This window comes from Dendroctonus ponderosae, unplaced genomic scaffold (genome assembly GCF_020466585.1).
Source record: "Dendroctonus ponderosae isolate FM_Combo_2020 unplaced genomic scaffold, Dpon_F_20191213v2 Dpon_F_20191213_2, whole genome shotgun sequence".
Lineage (NCBI taxonomy): Eukaryota > Metazoa > Arthropoda > Insecta > Coleoptera > Curculionidae > Dendroctonus > Dendroctonus ponderosae.
Genome location: NW_026018165.1, coordinates 16,490,715 through 16,508,441, shown reverse-complemented (window position 1 = coordinate 16,508,441; position 17,727 = coordinate 16,490,715). Strand labels below are relative to the sequence as shown.

At 36.5% G+C, this 17,727-nt stretch overlaps 1 protein-coding gene and 1 long non-coding RNA gene across 4 annotated transcripts in view; both read right to left on the bottom strand.

The window, feature by feature from the left end:
- LOC109536607 (protein spinster) overlaps window positions 1–17,727 on the bottom strand; it is a 25,343-nt gene that overhangs the window by 2,751 nt on the left and 4,865 nt on the right. For 2 of the 3 annotated variants that reach the window (XM_019902893.2, XM_019902894.2), the window contains exons 2-8: window positions 2,970–3,166; window positions 2,710–2,861; window positions 1,700–1,903; window positions 1,466–1,594; window positions 1,145–1,406; window positions 983–1,081; window positions 678–924 (exon numbers count right to left, since the gene is read on the bottom strand). In XM_019902893.2, coding sequence (XP_019758452.1) covers window positions 678–924; window positions 983–1,081; window positions 1,145–1,406; window positions 1,466–1,594; window positions 1,700–1,903; window positions 2,710–2,861; window positions 2,970–3,166 — 1,290 coding nt within the window. Of the gene's footprint in view, window positions 501–677; window positions 925–982; window positions 1,082–1,144; window positions 1,407–1,465; window positions 1,595–1,699; window positions 1,904–2,709; window positions 2,862–2,969; window positions 3,167–17,727 lie in introns of all 3 variants that reach the window. The other variant, XM_048663875.1, reaches the window with a different exon arrangement.
- Window positions 14,740–17,664, bottom strand: LOC109536614. Its single transcript, XR_007280888.1, has 3 exons — window positions 15,425–17,664; window positions 14,935–15,009; window positions 14,740–14,835 (listed from the first exon to the last, which is right to left on the bottom strand). It is a non-coding gene; the product is annotated as an uncharacterized LOC109536614 (long non-coding RNA).

Genomic DNA, 17,727 nt, shown 5'->3' with positions numbered 1-17,727 from the left:
CTATTTTTTATACCCCTAAGTGATATGGGTGCTGCCATAAACCCCTATCTTTTAATAGCTATATTAGTAATTCAATAAATTTAAAACAAAATTTTGAAAAAATCTCAAGAAGGCAAACCGCCCACTCAAGATGAAAAAAAACCCTAGGAATAATTTATATGGCAATACAACGTTTGCCGGGTCAGCTAGTTTTGTATAAAAATGCTGCTTTGCGCAAGTTGGGTTGCGAGGAATCATCATCTGAGTCATATTTGTATACAAAACCTATTCTAATATATTACTTAATTGCCATTGGGTTTATTTTTATTATTATGATTCTTATCGGCAATAAAACTCATTTCACTGGATTTTATCCGCCATCAAACGTTTTATTGAAAATAAACTAGATCCCCTTTTCAGTTATTTATTTGTATCCATGCTAAAATAAAAGCGCTTAGGATTCCTGTATAACTGCGGATCTCTTTCAAACAGATACACATTCTCTTGCGCTTCATTAAACTCTGAAATCCAATGGTACCCTTTAAGTGTAAGAAAAATAATTATCTTCTAAATAGACTGCAAATCTCTGAAGCCACACTAGTCAGTTCAATTAATTACAAAGCCGCAAAAACAGCATTTAATTGACAAACGGCAATAACAAGAATACAAAAAATATTTATTCAACTTCTTCGACTTACCATGTATCGCTCTTTCCACTCTTTCTTTGTCCTCCACAATGTACAGGGCATTGAGAAGGAAGAACAAGCTTCCAAGTATTTCGACGAAACACGTCGTGAATAAGGCGTATTGGAGGGATTTGAACTCGTTTACCGCAGCCTCTGAAGCTGACGGGCTAATGGTTGTTACCGTGGAATTGGTAAGTTCGGTTGTGGTAGCTGTGGAGTCGGAATCTCCGTTGAGCATAATCAGAAAGGCCTCGGATAGCTGAAATAGTAATAAATTATTAATAAAATGCTGCTTTTTGAGTGTGCATCATACTCACAACTCCCACTAGATACGGGCTGCCAGCATCCCCTAATGCATGAGACAGGAGTAACTGAAATCCTTCGGCTGTTGATCTTCGTATGGGCATTATGACGTACTAAAGTTGAAAAGTTGGTTAAACTGCGGGTAGTTGCAGTTGCTTTAGAAAAATCGAACTTACTAGCAAGATATCGGCAACAATAGACCAAGTAAGGTTGAGAAACAGTTCCCCGAAGAACACCATGGTGAAGCAAAGCGTCGTGGAAAATTTAGCGGCAAAAATTGCCAAAAATATAAATGGACACGACGCAAGCAATCCGATGCCACAGATGTAGGCATCTATTCTTCTGATCCGCGGCCTCAGATGCTGAGCGAGCATCGAACCTGCTGGAACCCCCACCAAGCCCGATATCATGGCGACGATTCCAAATCGGAAAGCGATCCTGAAACAAGTTGACGCGTTTATCAGCAAATGTTTGCATAAAGTAGTATTTACACTCACGTATCATCCCCATCGCCGTTTCCTTGAAGAGCCACACCTTTTTCGATAAATTTGGGACCCCACCAGGCTAATGCACCGGCAACGAAGGCCACACAAGTAAAACCAGCTGTGGATAACATGAAACTTTTGCTGAAACAGAAAAAAATCAGTTAATAATTATTTAAACCCTTCAGCAGGAAAAAATCCGGCTTTTGGTAGCTATGCATATACAGAGTGATCCAGGCTGTTACCTACCATTTAATAATCTCATTCACATCTTGAATCCAAGACGATGCCTCCATATGCCCGCTTCCTTCACTCGCGCCTCTCTCTGGCTCTTGCAGAAAAACTATGATGACGAATACGGCCAATAAGCCCAAACCCGGAGTCACTCGAAGTGCCCAATGCCATGATCCGAATAATTTCGCTGTTTCTGCACCAACTATGTATCCTAGACCACTAAAAAAATCATTATAAATAAATTATGGCTAGAAAACAAAGTGAAAATATATTAACAATAGGAAAAAAGTTCCAGTAACAAAATAAAGCCGTAAGCTAAGTGCGACTTGGCTGGATAACACGCAGCGGAAAACATCAAAGAACACTCATTAATTCTGCCCATCAAATAGTTGGAAGTTGAAGAGATCGCTGAATCCCGCACGATTAATCCAGAATGATTTGAAATTTTCAAAGTAAATTAGATGCAGGTTTAGGATGTTTACGACTGAATGAAAAAACAGGAAACTTGTTCAGAAACGTTTAGGTGTGATTTAAGGCTGAGCCGATTTATCAGCGCCAACAAACAACGAAGGAAAATAAGTTCAACAAATGATTTAGCGCCGATTGTAACCGTAAATAAGCCGGAAACGATTTGGAAGTTTATTTGTGTCAATGGAGAACTTTGTGTTAGTGAGTGCAAGACACGAAAATCGGACGGGTTTTATTGGTGAAAGTAAAATACAATAAGTTTATTAGCTGTAACGCTTAAACATGCCTAAATATACCAGGAAATGAAATCGAAATCATTTTTATTGGGCCACTGGGCTTTATATAAAACTTTATACTATAGCAGGTGTGCAAAAAAAATATTAAAAATGTGTTCAAATTTCAAAAATGTTCACTCTCCTTTAGAGGGAGGCACAGCCGAAACCTCAATTGAAACAGCAAAGTTTAACAAACTTTCCAAGGTTGAAACAGGGAAAAATTAGGGCAAATCGAGCTTCAAAAACCATAACCGAAGATAGTTCTCGCAATGAATAACTTACCTTCCAACTGGAATAGCGAAATAAAATAGAGCCAACATTTTCGAACGAATGTTTCCTACAAACAAGTCGCTAAGAATTGTTGGAGCTATGGTGGAATAACTGGCCTCTCCTATGCCCACCATTGCTCTGAACAGTAGAAACCACCAGTAGTTCTGAAAAAAATAAAAAAATCAACTTCAAGCCATAAAATGTAGAAAATGGTGTCATTTTGACCTTTTTTGAGGAGTTTTCCTAATTACTGAATAACAATGGATACTCACGGTCATGAAAGACCCACATAAAGTTGTTAAGCTCCACAATGCCACTCCAAAAGCCATCAACCATCTTCTGCTATATCGATCGCCCAAATATCCAAAGAGCGGCCCAAAAGCCATGTAGAAAACGATGAAAGCTGTTTGCAGAAGTCCGCCCTTATCATTGTTTACCTTCAGGTCTGTTTGAATGTTCTCCAACACACCTGCAAAGAAAATTGAAAAATTCCTCTTCAATCAGCCACCGTTTCTAGTTGAGTAAAATACAGCTAATCTAAGTTCTTTTATGGGCAGCAAGTGTGAAGAACAATTTAACAAATTGGGCGATGCACAGAGAAGGAACACTTAATTAGGTGAAGTGCCTGTTATTTTAATCCCATTGACTTCACCAAGTAATTTATTTAGATAAATTACAGCTCCGTAAAACTGCGGACCAAATAAACAATGTTACATTAGATAAATTACCATAATAAAGCCTCTGCTCGGGGGCTCATGTTTTCGGCCATAATAAAATTAAAAAAATGTTGATGAGAAAACATTTTTGGGATGAAAAACGCCCATTTCCCGGCTTACGGCTTCGAACACGAAAAAAGCTGTTCCCTTAATAAGAAAACAAGACATTTATTAAAGTAAAATCCGTATTACCTACTTTTATGCGAAGGGTAAAATATGAAAATGTGGAGACTCCGCGTGGAAACGGGCAAAAGGGACAAGTTTTGTAAATTGAGGCTGTTTTTTTCAAGGATATTTGCATACAAAGGTTTATAGCGTTTTGATTTGTGAGCGCAACTTTAGGGTCTATTTGATAATTACCTTTCTTTAAAGACTTCTTGCTTTAATAGAGCTGAAGACAAGGTAAGCACGCAGGAAACGCAAACAAATGCTTGCTTACCTTTCTTTAATAGTTGTAAAGTTTTAAAAATCTGGAAAAAATTAGCCTCTAGTACGCGAAACCCAAAAGTTATTGTCATTTCAAATGTAAGAGGTATTTCAGTGTGTTTTCCACACAATCGAATACCTGGAATACCATTCGACCTTAAAAGCCGGCAATTTATCGCCCATATGGAAAACTTAAAAGAAAATATCTTTCAGTAGACAGATATTGCGACCAAAGCAGTTTGCTTGCTTCATTTTCGTTAAACCACTGAAACCGATCAAAGTTTAATCTTTCATTCAAAAAGTCATCACCATGATCGGTTAAATTTTCAAAATACTAGAAAAATTGACTATTAAATAAATAAAACCGACTTGAAAACGTGGTTCTCTAAAAATCTGTTAGAGGACAAAGCTTCAATTGGCTTTCGAAAATAGTTTATATCCCTTTTGTACCTGCCGGGTAATATATCAGATTTATTGGCACTTCCGCAAGAGCAATAGCAGACAACTGCAGGCCCTCAATCATGAATTCTTAATCCTGCATCCTCCTAATATCGTCGTGTGATGATTATGGTACACGCGCCTGCAATTTCATCCTGATTTAATATGCTCAGTGGCGTTGTTTATGGCCAATAAGTTCCATCCACATTTCCATCTAGTCAAAGTTTCATAACTTCAATCCCGTGTACACCCATGATTTGCTTGAACCATCCAGTATTGATATTCACATAAATCACCAATCAATTGAAAGTATTTTTATCCGTGTTTATTTCTGTTATTTGCTCTTGCGGACTGTATTAAATGCGAATAAATTTCTTAATTTGAGAGTGTTATCGTCTTTATAACATCGTCAAAAAACACAGCAAGAAGAGAAAAAGTTCTATGAAATATTTGATTAAAAAACACAACTCGACGATTTACATCCAAAATCGGATTCTGCAGATTGGAGTTTTTAGGGTTTAGATTCACTAGAACAATTTTGTAGAATTTCCCCATTGCCTCAACTGTTATATTCACCAAAACTACATCTATACAGATATCTAAGATAAGAAGATTTTTATACGTAAATAACGCAAATATTCATTTGCATTCGTTCCGCCCGTCCGATGCAAACAAATACGTGCTTACCTTATAGTGTATCTTTATTCGAAAAGCATATAATTTAACACAATTTTTTTCACATTTTCCCCCGAGCAAAATTCAACCCAACTTCATTATAACAACTTCCGGCCATTGGAATCGAAAGAGGCCCGGCTTGTAACACCCACTCAATTGGAGGGCAGAAACCAAATTGGCACAGACTATTCACTTTTTTTATTGTTTCCCTTTCGGATATTGCCATCAGGGGAAATTTAGCGGCAAATTGGATGCTGTTGGAAAATAGATCATATTACCGAAAAAATTGGCGCTATCCAATAAACAAAGTGCTGGAATGAACTGAAAGTAGCGGGGAAAATTAGGGCATTGAAACGGCACTCGATTTGGAAGGTTTTTTGCAGCTCGCAAATTTCCACTGAACAAATCATTTATTATTCATTTGAAATTCCTTGAACCACCATAACAGTTTATAGCTACGTAGGATTCGTTTTGCTTTCTAATGAAAGGCTTTTTTAATTTATTACAAGTCAAACCATTTGATAATACTTCTAGTAAACCAGTAGTAAAACCTTGATGAAACTGAAGTATATATAAATAAACTGTCTCCGATGAGCCAAAAATACCATCACAATGTTATATTATTTTAAATTGAAAAGCATTTGCGTTCATTAACGCACTTATCAGCCAACTTCACACTTTCATTTAATAAACTCAATCAATTTAAAATTGCTGGGGTGATAACTAGATTTAATATAAAACCATAAACAGATGTTTCATTCATTTCCTTCTAAGTAGCACTTCAGTGATAAATGTTTGTCTATTTAAGTTTGCCACGTTTACGAACAATCGGCAGTGATAATTTGAGAATTTTCCTGGCAAATTTCTCCAGAATATCAAAGGTTCCAAGTGCCTTAATTAGAAAGCAATTACAAGTTCGTTGTACTCGAGTAACAAAAACCAAATTTCAATTTATCTTTGATTGCTTTCCATGTTTGTTTGAGGAGTTTCCACTGAAGTGGCTTTAGAGCAACGGAGGCCGTTAAGTCTGCAATTCACAGCGATGCACATTTTGAACCTCTTAAGCCGTCATCAATAGAAATAAAAGGCGCTAAAGGAAAAACAACAAAAGCATTCAAAAACCGCAGAGAGTTTTTGAAACGGTAACACGTGCATTTAGATGTGCCCGATTATAATGGGCGCAAACACATTGTAAAAGCAGATGTTTGTTCTGAGAGCACTCGAAGCTGAAAGCACTTTTCCTGCGATTTGTTTATAACCGCTTTCTTTCAGGATTTTTTCTCAGTTTTATATTCCCAACCACGAATTGGTTGAAACAGCTTAGAGCGTGTTTTTTCGTCAAATTAAGCCCGGCTGTTTTAAGCAATTAACTTTTTTTTCGCTTGATTAATTGAGCTTAAAGTTAAACCATTATCAGTGTATTTTGCAGACAAAACCGGTTAATTTTTCGCGCTGCAACCACCTTTAAAGATGCAAGAAAATTATATAAAAAAACAAAATTTTCACACTGGCTTATAAGCCCGAAAAAATCACCATTGCTAACCAATGACTGCGGAAGCCTTTTCTAAATTTTTGGATAAAAAAACCCACGATTAAATTCTTTTTTTAAACGCTTTTCCCTGAAACGTTATATAGGGGAAACTTGATATTGTCAGTGCATCAGCAGAGTTTAATAACCACATAAAAAGAGTAAATCTGAACAATTCGTTTTTATCGGTCGTCTACGTGTAGCCTGCTTAATAACAAATTTTTGTGTGTTAAAAGTCAAAAAAAAGCGCTAAAAATACCAATTTACGGAAATTAGTTTGATTAAATTTGCAAATAAGTCGTTGAATTTTCTGTAGTTTTTGATGTTGCAGGCGTACCTTCTTGCATTCCCGAATACATTTCCCTTCTGCTAGATAAACATCAGGCTAAAACAACTTAGGGAATTGGTTTAGAGAAACGTTTTTCCGGGAACAGACAATATGGAGCTCGCTGAAAGCATCTAATAATTATACGGCGAGGGCTGAAATCTTGAATATGGATTTTGACCCTTTTTACACATGGGTAGATCTGGTTTTCTTGCATTTTTACTGATCCAAAATTAATTTCCCGCTTTTATTTTTATTTATACAAGGCAATTTCCAAAGTTTATTTAAGAACTGACTTCCATATATCAACGAATCAAATCGTGTTTGCTAACATATTGAAAACCGCGACTGAAATCCACTCTTGCTTTCAATGATAAATTTTAAATAACTCCCATAATCACATGTTTTTGCCCGTTCAGATGTAAACCGCCTGAAGAGGTAAACAGCAAATCATCATCCAATTACCCGCGAACATTATACCCAAACATCAAGCCCATAATATTGAAAAAACAACGCAAAACAAAGCCTGATTTATTTTACGCACACAGTACTTAAGTTAGACTGTTGAAAGGTGCATGTCTTCTGGTCGGGATTTACCCAGATGGCTTGCCAATCTGTGCCATTGAAATATGTGTGCTGAAGAAAATGTAAACAGATTAATATTTGCACGATGGATGAAGATTAATGCCCAAAGTCGTTGGTAATTTTGTTCTGCATTGAACTCGGAAAAGACTCAAGATTGAAACTTGATGAAGAGTTTCGATGAGCGGAAATATGGACTGGAGGAAAACCTGGAAGAAACCCAAATATTTGCCACCTTCTTTCTTCTTCAGTACGTTAATCTTTAACAGTAATTGCATAGGTTTTCAACAAAATACGGTTTGCCTGCATGTGACATACCAATTTGGAGTGTCCAACCAGTTTACGTTTTAATTAAATTGCTTTCAGAGAAAGAGCGTTATTAGGGAGGGTTACATTGATCGTGTAGCAGGACGATTGATGTCAAAAACACACTTTTTCTCTTCAGTATTTGCTTATTAATATAAAGGGAAATGCAAGCGGTGAAAGGAAAAGAGGCAGGAAATCAATGTGTTTTTCACTTTTTCAAGACATTTTGTAGACTGTGAAATTTAATTTGTCGATGTTCGGTTGGTGAAATCCAAATTTTCGGTAAAAACCCAACAGTTAAAGTGTTTTCCAGTTGGTTAAACCCACAAACTTAGAAGAGAGAAAACGCATTTTTACATAACAGCTTGTGTATATTTATGTATTTTTTCATAATATCCTTAATAATGCGACTTTCACTGCAACTGCGTATTCTTTTAATTTATTTTTCCACTTGCGAGTGTTTGACGACAAAAAATTGTCGAATATTTTCTCAAAAAACGTAACTACGCTTCAGATGGAACTTTGTTAATAATTTTACGTTCTCCACTTTGTGGTTGAAAAATGAAGATTTTGGGGAAAGAATTTGAGTTTTCAAGGCTGTAAAAGGAGCTAAAGGCCAGGCTGAGAACCAAACTAGTCAAAATTTCCCACAAAGCAGAACAAACCTTCCCGCATAAAATGCTAATATCGCAAGCTCACTCTTAACTTTAATCTAACCATATTAAATAAATTATGTTTATGAGCTTCCACTGTTGTTTCTTTGCCACCGTCTGTGCTTCGGGGCTTAATTTAAAACACCACTTTTGGAGTCTCATTTTCCACCATCGCGGCCTTTAGATTACCTTTATTTAAGCCATATTTCAAAAGCATCCGCGGTTTTGAAATTTAATTGCATGCGCAACTCCTCAAAGTGTCGCATAATTTCAGCCTGTTTACACCAAAAATACATATAAATAACGCCCCGCGGATTTATTTTCCAGCATTAAAAAAGGACAATTTGAACCAACGTGCACAGCCCGAAATGTTTCTTTCTTCGGCATATTTCCATTAGAAAAGAATTAAATTAACTGAACTTGCTTGTTGAGGAAAGAAACTGCTTGCTGCGATTTTAGGCCTGTCTCAAGCCCCCATCCTGAAGTGCCGGCATGTACATAAAATTAATTTTCCCCCGTTGAACGAACAGATGAAACGCCCATAATTACGCTATCAAGAACCTCATTAAGCGCTTGTATTTACTCGAGGAACAATTTTTGTGGCTGCTCTTACAAGTAACTTATCGGAGGTTCCAATCCTCACGATCATGAGCGATGAGGCTGTGCGATGTGTAGGTTTCCCAGACGTTTTGAATTGTTAGCAATTATGCCTCTTGGGAACTAACAAACACTGTTAACCACTTGGATTTTAATAGGATGGTAAATTTACTAATCAATAAACCTTGGATGCGATAGATGAGAAAATGGACAATTACTTTTAATAAGTTAGACAGTAAATAGTCAAAAGTGGATTTCGGAAAAGTTTCCATTTCTATGGATTTATGCGCGAAACTTGCAACAATCCCGAGATTTCTTCATCACTATTCATTATTAATAACGTGTGAATGTGATTCCATCAATCCAAGATGTCAAAGCGGTAACAGAACATGCGGTTCTAATACTACCGTAGTAATAAATTTAACTCTGATTAAAAATGCATTTCCAGTTTAGGTGGCAATTTGTATTGACCTCGCTGAATAAGTATGTTCAAATTGCTAAAGACTGTCACACAAATTGATAGGCGATTCAACACGACACTTTAATGGTACCGATAACGTAATTATGGGCAGTACCATCACTGTCTTAGCTCACATAGGTCGCAAACGTAATGGGTTGGGTGGTAAAATTGATAACAGTTCCATTACCCTTGTGGATGGAGGAACAAGTAACATTTTTCGCGCAAATATGCATAAGACCGAACAATGGTTGTGGCTTATTTTGGACCAACAAAGGAGGAAGCCGTTGAATAAATAACAACTACCTCAAACAGTTGAGGAACCTCGTTGATTTTTTGCCAAATAAATTACACGTAGGATTATGAATTAATTACATGAGGAATGCCAAAGACCTCTAAAGTACATAGATTGTTACTCTACAATCAGAACCTGCTTTAAGAAAAGATAAACCTGTCGGTGACTTCCAATTTAGAAATTAACACTTTGGCCAGGTACCGTTTGATTTGGCTTCGAATGTGCTCTTTTACAGCTAGGAAATTGGAGCCTATTTCGTAACACCGATTTAACAATTGAAAATTTGGGGAAAAAAAAAAGTTGAAGCGCACAAGCGCTAATTATCTAAGTAAGAGTAAAGTATTTAAGGCAAACTTGCGCCCTATGTAATATACTGACTTAATGTTTCCAGGAGTTTTTCAACATTATATCATCTGGTGTCTCCATTTAGTACATCCGGAAATAGAGCCTTTGGCACGAGCCGAGCGTCTGAAATAATGGCTGTCGGCTTTGCATTTATTGCATAGTAAAACACGACGATTTTGAGAAGAGATATTATAACTAAAATAAGAACGATTGGACTGGAGATGGATTGAAGCAGGTACCAAATTCGCTTTTTCGCATGCAGCGGCAAAATTTCAGTTAAAACCGCGACAAAATCGCGCAATATACATCGTAGAAATATTTACTTGGAATTTTTGACCAGTTACGAAGACTACGAAGACTACTGAAAATTGATTTTTAAACGGTTTCATATCATTAAGCTCTCAGAGAACTAAAATGACTTTAAATTCCATTTTCAGTTTTGTCCATTTTGCTTGCTGTTTCCTCTGCACAAGCCGATTTAGTCCATTAACGAAATATTGCAAGTTTTCAACAACATCTTTGGCCGAATTCACCAAACGAACATCTGATGAGAAAGTTGAAGAATTTCTCCTCAGTTCGTCAGTAAATGATTATCATTTTAATTACTACTTTAATTAATTTTAATAATAATAAGCGGCTTTTTATCGGTTTGCTATTTTGATTTTTACAAATATATCAATGTTTAGCTCTCTTCTCGCCTATCGTTGTTATTTTAACAAGTTTCAAATCATGTAAGCCTATTGGTGAAAAAATAACTCTTGCATTTATAAAAAAGACGCACTTAAACTTCCAATACCGAAACCATTTGCTATAAACAGTACTCGATTAAAGAGCAAAATAATTGCCAAAACTGATACAATTTTAAATGTTCCGTCATTGAAAGGTCGATTTTTTCACGTCGATTTATTGCCGATCTAATTACTGCAATCGAGTGCAATTAGGGCAATTTATATAACCTTGGTTAATGGGAAGAACCGTGAATAGTAATTCATTGTTATTGAATTTCAATCTGCTTCACTATTGACCTCTACATTTCGCCTAAAATACTCCAAATAGTCATGGTTTTTTAAGCACTTATTTATTTTTATGGTTTGGCAGTGCTCGAAGTGTTTAACCCAACAAGCAACATGTCTTCAGTCTAACATTGCAAGCTTGGATTTGAACCCTTTTCAAACATGTAAAAAATGGCTCACGTAGTTGCGAATGGGACTAGAAGAACGTGTATTGATAAAATACAAATTACCTACTCTGAGCGTAATAAAAATGAAAAATTTACATTTTCTCAGCTGCACAATTAAGCACAACGTCATCACAGACGCGCTTTTTGTTATCCGCTAATAAATAATTTAGGATACATTAAGGGGCCGTCCGGTTCGGCCGGTACATTGAAGATATGCATCTTAATGGAATTTCATAGTCATTCTCGCATAACATCTCTCGAATGTACACCCAAAGATCGTGCATTTCCCATCTGAACATCCCGACCGATAAAAGAACATTATTTACATTCCCGGTACAATAGACGTTGCAATGAAGAATATTACTTGGTGCATTGTGAATATTCAACAACAAACTGGTGTAAATGAATCCTAATTGGCTGCACAATGAAACGAAAGTAAACAACAATGGCAAATCAGTTGGAACTAAAGGTATTAAGAAAATTGAAATTAACTTGCATAGGATTTCAAGCTTCCCAGAACTTACGGCAAGTCGTTGAAGTGGCAACCCAAAATATTGCAGTTTTTTATTGACTGGTGACTTTTTCGAGCTTTTAAGCGGTTGTAGATAAAATTTCTCCCTGATGGCATAACAGCCCGAAAAACTCATCAGTTTCGAGCAATGTCTTCTTTTCTTTTTAGTCGGGCCAATGATCGTTGAATGGTTTTGTGGTTATTCTGTTTTTAATCATATACATTTTTTAAAAGACTTTATTCTACTTTTATTATTTTTAATGCCATTGACTGTCGTCTGTGCCTAAAATACAATTCTCCACGGGTCAATCCATTTGCGTTCAAACGAAGCACAGACATTCCCCCGAAATTAACAGTAACAGATAAGATAAATCGAAATAAGAAGGGGCCATAATTCCCGGATAAAAATAGTTTCGGGGTTTCTTTTAAGTGGTTTCTACGTGTCGCGGTGTTTTCAGGCTGGATTCCTAACGCATTTTCGATTATTCACGTTTACGCTCCAACCCCATTAGCTGGCGTTTATTTTGAATCAAACAGAATGAATCGGTGTTTAAACAAACGGGAGCGAACAATTTAAACATCGATTATCGTTGAGCACTTTACATAGCCGATTTCAAGTTCTAAAGCTCCGATTACAAAAGATGGGATTGATTGATCTTATGTGGGGGAGGAGCATAAAATTATTTTTCTAAGATCGAATGGTGCCAATTCCAACTGATGGTACTCATCCTTGAATAGTAAACCTCCAACTCAGATGTCCACCACGATCACCGGATCTTTGATCACTCGATTTCTTTCTATGGGGGAGATTTAAAGGACAGGGCGTAACAAAATAGACCTCAAAACGCATAAATGGTAACGCCAACATTAAAAATCCCGTTTATATCCGGCAGTTGCAAAACTACAATATCGAACGGTTTTTCTACAGGGTCCACCTAATGTCACCTGAGGAATTCAAGCCAATGGCACGAAGCCAACACGTTCAGTCGCGTGAATTCAATCAAGTCTGCTTATTAGCCGCATCAATGTTTCAATAGCAGACATTATCCCGTGAAAAAATACGAAAGTTTAGCATTAAGAATTCGAATTAAGCTGCCTGATTTTTTATGCCGAAAATCCACCACTTGCCCCCATAAATTAATCAGAGGAACAACTTTAAGTGCACCACAACATTGCAACTTTCCAGCCCGCTTTGCTCAAGCGATTTCCATGGGGAAATAAGTTTACCGACAGTCGCATTTACCGGAATACAGGCATCCTATTAGAGAATCGTGCGATTCCCAGAATGGAAAAAGGCAAAAAGACTTAGAAATACCTGCAGGTATCGAGATCGCGTAGGTAGTGCTTAAATTGGCTAAACTGCGATTTTTATCTGGGAACGCTCATCATCAAAATGCTTAGAAATTGATTGAAAAACAAAATGATTACAAACGAAAGTGATAAGAACTTGTTGGCGTCACTTTATCGCTCAACATGTTCTATATTTTAAACGATCAACACAATTTACTCTTTACTTAAATCATTCATTCGCAGCTCTGAATTGAAAAGTTCGAATGAATCTGTACGTGAGTCTGCCTCCAGGCTCAAATCCTACTCAACAAAAATTTCCATACTCCAAAAGATTGACAAAAACGATTATTTGCCGCTTTTAGAACGTTTGTATTTGTTATAAATGTTTTTTGTTGCAGTTGCGTTATCGCCTGGTTTGAGACACTGAAATAAGTTCCCATTTTTCAAAACTCAAATTATTTTGATGATTTTTTTAAACTCTAAATTAATAGCAACTTCCTTCCGATAAGTTCCTAAATTTTCAAAAGACTTGAGTTTTCATACTCATCTGATATCCTCCATAGTTTCAACTTAATTTCTGTGCTTCAGCAGTTATAAAGTTATCCAGTGTTTTACTGCGGTTGAGGTTGGCAAACGAATTTTTAATAATTTTACTAAAATCAAGTGCTTTTGACATTTTCTAATTCGTTTCAATAATCACGGTGTTTTTGCTTGAAGCACATTTTCCAATTGTTGCTTATTTACAGTTCAATTCATTAAAGATCATTCTTCAATTTGAATTGTCGAGTCTTCTGAATCGAAACTCTAATTTGGATGCAATTGCAAAAAAAAATGAACCCATTTACATTTGTTTGATGCTCACGCTTATAAATTCTACATATGAAATCACTCAAATGATATTCTAGATCATCTGGATCGCCTGTTTATTCTATCAAAAAGTTAAGACACCCCACGTTCACTGTTTATGACGATGTTTAAAAAAGGGGATGATAAATGGATGGCACGCGATTCAACAATACGAGCAATACAACCGACCATCTGCCGAAATATAATTCAGTTCTGAAGGGATGCTCCCATGGAAAACAAACAGATTGTAATGGGATGCTGCACAGTGGTAACCGAGCGATGCATTAGAGCCAAAAGTAAAACTAAGTTTTACTAGTTTAATACACTCTATAATTTAGTGCTTAATTTAACTGATCAAAATAGCAGCTTTGAATATCGTTTCAATTGTTGAATATCATTTTGTACATCGACACAGGTTTTTGGACGCAAACACGATCCAAATTCATGCAAAACAAAGTCAATAGAATGAGGACGGGTTCAAATGCAAAAAAAATATTCCGGAACAACATAAATGAATTCCTACCTTATAATTTGCAAGCAAGTTTAGATCGTCGTCCAGTGTTAAACAGAGCTCAATATCACTCTCCCCTTTCCCACTTTGGATTAGCTTTTTTGTCGAATTAGAACAAAGAAGCTGAGCTCCAGAATCCACACCCAAACAAGGGGCTAAACTGGGCATTTGACGACGGGAAAAGGGATTTATTAGGAAAGCTTAATCCCACAAAACACATGCTATTGTATGCAAAACTGAGGATTGCAAGTTCAACTAGGGTTACACTTGCATTGTGCCAATTGCGTGAAAATGAAACATCAAATCGAAGGAGGAGGATACAAATTTCACTCAAGGCCAGAAAATGCATCGAAAATACAAAAAAGTAAAAATAATTTATTCATGTAAAGTTACAGCTCACAACTCATCAGACTATCCGAGAACTCGTCAAACTTGAAATCAGCAGGATCCCAATCATCTGTAAATAAAAACGCCGCCGCTTAGATAAACCGTCGCTGAATTTATGGAAAACTTTTCCATTGTACAAGAGTTTTCCATAAGCGCTCTGCTGGCCTACCTGGTCTCCTGAGACCTTTTTGTCAGTCGAGGACAACAAGGATTCTCACTTTGTGGCATGTTTGGCTACTCGTCCCTGCATATAAAAGTGTCATTACTGACGAGGGTGTATGAAAAGATGGGGAAATTTCAGAATGGAAACTTGGAAAAGCGGGGACGAAGAAGCCCTACATCAAGTCAATATATCGGGAGAGTTCCATTAAGTGTAAGTAAACCGTCCTGGGTAATTTTGTTTGCTTAAACTGCTATCGGTAATGGACAGACAGATTTTGGGGAATAACTCATGAAGAACAACTAACTAACTAAAAAAGGCACATAAAAATGCCCTAATAATATGAAAAATAACCTTGGAAATGAACAGACAGACAAATGGTAAATGCAACTACGTTAATAACATGCTATCCAACATTCAACCATCTGATGCAATTGTTAGCCCAAAATTGCCTAACCATCACATGAACAAAGCATTATCTCAATGGCTTTATATTTACTATCATCATAAATTCTGAAGGGAGCTTAGCTTCACATTGCTGTTTGTAGATGAATTTTCCGACCTGAAAATGGGTCATGATCGGCCTTCAGGCCACAGAATTGTATTCCGCAGCTCCTCTATCTATGTTCTAGGAAAACATCGAGTTGCGTAATTTTCTCACTAAATATTGGCTTTCCAAGCACTTTCACCTGCCTTCTTCTGCCAGCAGCAATTTGAAGCTTAACTACGATGTGTGTATGTGCACATATTAAAAATTATACTGTGCCAGTTAATCGGTCATCAAACGTATGTTACTGTTGCGCCGTCATAAAACCACATTTTTGTTTCCGTGAAAAGCGAGAGAAAAACGACTTTGAAAGCCTGCCCAAGCAAACAATAATAATGGTCGGACGAACGTGGTAATCGAGAATCTAAATGACTTCATGACTTGGATAAATCCGTTTCACTTGGAGCTTGAATGGGCGGTTCTTCACAAAAAAAAAGACTAAAAATGTGGGAGACAGGCCATCAACAAGGATGAAAAGCACCTCTGAAGACAACTGACGGGTTGCCATTAATTTCTCCGGCGTGTTTACCGACTAAAACGTCTATAAGAATATGAAATATCGTGATACAAAGCATGTCAGTGCAGTCAGTTTGCACAATCAACAACAATTAATAATCATCCCCGAAATTCTATAGATGATGCGTGTTTGTTGGAAAAGAGCGCATTTAGCAACAATTAAGAGCCGCTTGGCAGGCTGCGACTTGAATTAATTAAAATATTGCGTTACGAACTTTCCACAATTGATCTTCGGTTGTTGGGTTTCATATGGATGTGCAAGGCAGAGAGATGAATAATGAACAATTGAATTTACATTTATCAGTCCATTGAAACTCCCAAACATAATTGCACTGTTAACTAGAAAACATCAAGGATGTTCATTTAAAGTTCCTCGAACAACCAAAAACTTAACGAATTTTGCCCAAATTAACACTAATTCAGCCAAAACCCATCACTACTACCTAACATCCATCTTGCATAATGATGGTATCGGCCGCATCATCATCATCAATGGAAACTTCAAACAGCAAACTCATTGATAAATAGTTGACTGTTTATCGTGTCTCACACGTGTTTTTTCTTATGGCACTGTTGGCGACATTATTGCTTGTACATTATGCGTTTTATTGCTTCCTTTGCGTAATTGGTAAGCGATAATTTCGTTTGATGAAATATTCCCCACAGAAAGTCGAAATGAAAGGAAAATGCGGAAGCGATCTCCATTAATGTTTAGGTCGTAGATACACATCTGCAATGCACAACTTAAAGACAAGTTAATAGTGGTGTTGAGAACGCAGCCACCTGTAATACTACGAACTTTTCAACGTGGTGATGATTTTTGCAAAATGTGTCCGTTAAAACGGTCTGAGAAAATAAGTGTGGGCTGATGACCAAGAGATAGAAAACAGACATTTATCTTCGATGAAATTGGGAAAAAAGTTGTTGAAAAAGCTTAAAACTGCGATATTTGATATACATATATCGTGTATATTTGGCATCTAAACAAGAAAGTCTCGCAAATTGAAACTGGAAAGACATTATTTCTTTACGATTGATCTCTTTTGATATTAAGTTCCCTTATTATTAATAGATGTTTCACATTTATTTTTAGCTTTCCGTTGCACTTGGCAAGTAATATTTAACTGGCAAAAATCGTCGACATTTATGTTTGGAAAACAATGTTTATCTGTGATAGATTAGTGTCGTTAATGGGTTCACATATTTTATTAAAAATAACTGCGGTTTCAAAATAACTTGCCAATCGATAACAATTAATCAATATGTTGTTATTCAAAGTAAACTAATTGCAAAAAACAATTAAAGAAAAAACCGATCGAAATTTAACTACCATTTTCATGAGAAGGAACCTGCTAAGAAAAAAACGAGTTCTCAGCTCCAAAATTTGTTATCGATTTTATGCGATTTTAGAACGATATTTGCCTATTTTAAGCTCAAATTCTCTACATGCATATTGTGCAGAAAATTGTCCCTTGAGCTCACGCAACACGTGGTTATATTACATTAATAAATTGGTTTTTTGACCGAAAATTTCAAAAGGGGTCAATTTTTCCAAAAACGATCAAGTCGCTTAAACTGGTTCGAACGCTACATCATATTCCTTATTATCGACGCACACACTTTATAGACGCATCCTGGAAAGCTTCTTAGGTCGGAAACAATAGATTGAGCTCAAAAAACACGTATGTGAAATTTTGATTTTTTGGGCAAAAATTTTATAGGGTGGGGGTTGATTTTTT